Below are 4265 nucleotides of genomic sequence, written 5' to 3' on the forward strand. Positions count from 1 at the left end.
TCTCCAACAGCCACCTGCGAGCAAAGCCCAGGAAAGAAGGAATTTGACCTCTCATAAGGAAGCACAAATAATTGCATCTTCAACCCTGGTAACTGGAATAAAAATTTCTGGAATAAAAAGGGTAAAGTTAAATGAAGTATTGCATCACCTAATTTCAAGAGGAAATCCTGATTATTGAACAATCTGTTGCATTGTACTGCTCTGGCCATGTTTAGAGTTAAGAGGCTGAGAAATCCCATGCATATCTCAGTGTTAGTTGTGTAAATATTTTGAGCAAATATTTTTACACTCTCAATTTCTTTCCTTATTGCTTTAAGGGATTTACCAGAACATAAAGTCAGACAAGCTATGAAATGGCACAAAATGTATGTCACCCTCACAGACATCTTTCACCAGTGGACTGGAGGCAGGATTTGGTCAATTGACCATTTGCTCCAAGATGTAAAATATTATTAATCAATTCTGCACTGTGGATCAATACAAGAATTAGCAGTTGGGAAGCAGAAGATGCTTTTTAGTCCTGAAAAATCTTATTATTTTGCATTTGATCTCAAATAGGCCTGGCATCTTTAAATGTTTGAAATCTGTGAGCCTAAATTGTGTAGGAAGAGATTACTCATTACCTATAATTTGAATGACTGCCTACTGACTGCCAGCTGCTGGATTCTCAAACTGTTAGATGGGGGTTGTAAATAAGCACTGGCTTGTTTAAATTATTTAATACTAAATATGTTTTTACTACCACATTTTAAATCGGTTTGCCAATATGGAGTTTATGTTATGGTTCATGATCAGCTGTTTAATGAGACCTAATGAATTAAAACTGTGAGGAATTAAATTTCTTCTTCAGATTCTGAGGTCAGAAATAGATGAAGCTCTATGAAAACTGTTTGGGATTGGTTAGTGGGGTTTCATAAAACACAAATTATGTAAAATGTTGTAAAAATTTCTTATTTAGGAAAGCCCAAAAAGGGACAGTGCTAAGCTGAGGCACGAATTTGCTTTATTATCTCATTATTACAGCCATTGAGTACATTTTCTTTCTTTTTTCTAGTTCTGGAAATAAAAATCCTCAAGCAACATGTTTACATCCAGGAGTGCAAACCATGACTGACCGTCCAAGGCCTGGACATCCACTGCGATTCTCAGTCAAGAAAGATGTCCAACAACACAACAGAGAGCGGCAGCAACGCTCTCTCAGCTCTCCTAGGCCTGTTCCTGGGAAGCATTTCCCTGATCACCATTGTCATGAACATTTTGGTGCTGTGTGCTGTGAAAACAGAGAAGAAGCTGCAGACGGTGGGTAATTTATACATCGTGAGCCTCTCCGTGGCGGATCTGATGGTGGGGGCGGCCGTGATGCCCCTGCACATCGTGTACCTGCTGAGCCCCAGGTGGCCCCTGGGGCTGGAGGCCTGTTTGTTCTGGCTCTCCATGGACTACGTGGCCAGCACGGCCTCCATTTTCAACCTGTTCATCCTGTGCGTGGACCGGTACCGCTCGGTGCAGCGGCCGCTCGAGTACCTCAAGTACCGCACCAAGGTGAGAGCCTCGCTCCTCATCCTGGGGGCCTGGCTGCTCTCCTGCACCTGGCTCATCCCCATCCTGGGCTGGCACGTCTTCGCCAACCACGGCCAAAGGAACGTCAGGGAAGACGAGTGTGAGACCGAGTTCTTCAAAGTCACCTGGTTTAAAGTGCTGACGGCCATTCTCAACTTCTACCTGCCCTCCCTGCTGATGGTGTGGTTCTACTGCAGAATCTTCAGCACTGTTCGGAAACACTGCCAGCACCGAGAGCGCACCGATGGATCCTACTGCTCTTCCAAGGAAAAAACCACCGTGCAGCAGGCTCAGACGAGGGATGACAAAAACATCTGCCTCCAGGAGCAAATCTTAGGTGAGAACACCCCTGGCACGGACAAGCAAAGCTCCCCAGAGCCCCAAAAAGCGGAGGCAGAGCTTCATTTCAGCAATCCTGGTGAGGCTTCAGAGGCGCTGAGTAATGGGAAGGTCCTGAAGTGTTTCTCTCTCACCACAGCCGAGCCTGAGCCTGGCTTGGACAGAGCAGGGAAGAAGGGGGTGTGCACCACTAAAAAACCTGGGAATAAGGAGCAGCCTGGCTGCCAGGACAGCGACTCCAGCGTGGCATCAGACAAGCACACCTTCACTGAGGTGGCTCCCCGTGCAGAGCAGCCCAGTCCCGGCCCTGCAGGAGCCTGCTCTCCTCAGGGAAGGACAGAGCACAGGGATCCCAGGGGACTGGCGTTCCTGAGGAAAACCTGGCACACCCTGCACAGCCGCTCCAGGAGCAGCCACCAGCACGGGAACAGGGAGAGGAAGGCAGCCAAGCAGCTGGGGGTCATCATGGCAGCCTTCATGCTCTGCTGGATCCCATACTTTGTGCTGTTCATGGTGATAACGTTAAACAAGGAGCACAACAACCATCCACAGCTCTCAGAACTGCACAGGGTCACCATATGGCTCGGCTACGTCAACTCCACCTTAAACCCATTCCTCTACCCTCTCTGTAACCACAACTTCAAGCAGACTTTTAAAAAGCTCCTTCACATTCATTGATGCTGGAGATTTGGAGCTCAGGGGCAGCTCAGGAGTTCAACCATACCAAATGTTCCAGTTTCAAAGGATGAGTTCAGTAGAAGACTTTGGTGAACTGTAGTCTATAAAGAAGCGTTAGTAAAAGTGGGAAATGTGCACTTTGTAGTTTTAATACATTTGAAGAGCAACTTCAGATCAAGGATCTGAAAAAGTCAAGGTCAATATATGAACTGTTACACTGTTGTCAGTCTTTTATCACTTGAGGTCACCACTTCCATACAGAAATGGAGATATAAATAGACATCCTCAGTGATTATAAATTATTCAGCTACAGAAAAGGAAGAAATCACATTTCACTGATTGGCCAAAAACATTTTTCTCTTTCAACCTACTCCATTAAACACATTGCTTGTGAAGTGAGATTTGCAGGAGGAGGTACTTTGCACAGTCAAAGAACTTCCAAGAGTTTAAAAAGACTCCCCCATTTATTTATAGCCTTCTCCAAATCACAAACTTTCCATCAAATGTCAAGTTTTGGTGTGTATCCTGCTGTATCTCTGTGATATTGTGCTTAGATTAACTGCACATTAACTTTGCTGAAAAACAGTTTTTATGTCCCAAAAGTTTCCATGCTCAATGTCCTGTCACCATCTGCTCCAGAAGGGCGTGCTGCTGTTTCCAGACTTGCAGAATATAGTTGATTATACATGAAATGTGTTGACCTTTTCTACCCTTTCTATTTAATTTGTATTTCATAAATCTTGCTGTCAAATATTTCAGGAGAAAAACACAATAATAATGGAATGCTCCATGTTGGAAAAGAGACCAGGAAGATGTTGAAGTACAACTGAAAGCTGAGGTGGCTTTGATGCTACAAAAAGAGTCCTCTCATTCCTTTTGCTGTGCTGATGAATTTCCCACATCCTGAACACTTTCTTAATTGTATTTAAATGACTTAATGTTAAATATATCTGCCTTCTAATAAATTGGGGAAATCTGCTAAAGGAATAAATTCAGCCTATTCCAGTGTAGAGTTCAGAGATTAATTGACTTTGGTTTCAAGTTGCACACAAGAAAAAAAACTGCACTTAGGAAACTTAAATCTAGGAGAAATAAGGCAAAATGCAGAGAGAAGATATTAAACCAACAAAATTTCCTGCAGAATTCAGACAGCTTTTTCACTGCAGGAGGAACACCTGCACAAGCAGAAAAATGCACCTTTTTGGAGTAAAGAACAGAACCTTTTGAAACTCGTGCTCTAATCCCTGGCCTTTCACAAACAATTGCTGAGGTTCACAGCTGCTAAATTGGGTTTTTTTCTGTTCTGATTTGCAACAGCACTTCTGGCTAAAATGGATGGTAATTTAGATGATCCCTGAGGAAATAAAAGTCAGGCACAGTTATTGGTGCTGAAAAACACATTTACCCAAGGGCTGCTGAGAGTTACCAAGAAATCTGTCCTGTTGATCATGTAAATTGGCTTTTCTGACCTTAAAAACAACAAAACCTCAGCAGGATCATTGAAAATTGGTCTAAAAATGATGGTAACAGTCTTTGGTAAAAATAAAGAACATTCAAACAGCTAAACCCAGGAAAATAAAGCTACCTTAATATATATATTTTTTATCTGAAGTCATTTTATTCATGATCTTTGTGTAGCTGTGTTAGTAGCAAAGACAGGGGATTTATGATAGCCACATTTTATAGCT

General features: G+C 43.0%; 1 protein-coding gene across 1 annotated transcript; it reads left to right on the forward strand.

Moving 5' to 3' along the window:
* The first annotated feature begins 455 nt into the window (after nt 1-455).
* On the forward strand, nt 456-3317 carry HRH1 (histamine receptor H1). The gene has a single exon (XM_033517479.1). The coding sequence runs from the start codon at nt 1159-1161 to the stop codon at nt 2575-2577; it is 1419 nt and encodes a 472-aa protein (XP_033373370.1). The 5' UTR covers nt 456-1158; the 3' UTR covers nt 2578-3317.
* The last annotated feature ends 948 nt before the right edge of the window (nt 3318-4265 follow it).

This window comes from Parus major, chromosome 12, assembly GCF_001522545.3.
Source record: "Parus major isolate Abel chromosome 12, Parus_major1.1, whole genome shotgun sequence".
In the NCBI taxonomy this organism is placed as follows: Eukaryota; Metazoa; Chordata; class Aves; order Passeriformes; family Paridae; genus Parus; species Parus major.

Bases quoted from the DNA above. Each gene is read 5' to 3' on its own strand.
- HRH1 (XM_033517479.1), top strand. From the start codon at position 1,159: ATGTCCAACAACACAACAGAGAGCGGCAGCAACGCTCTCTCAGCTCTC.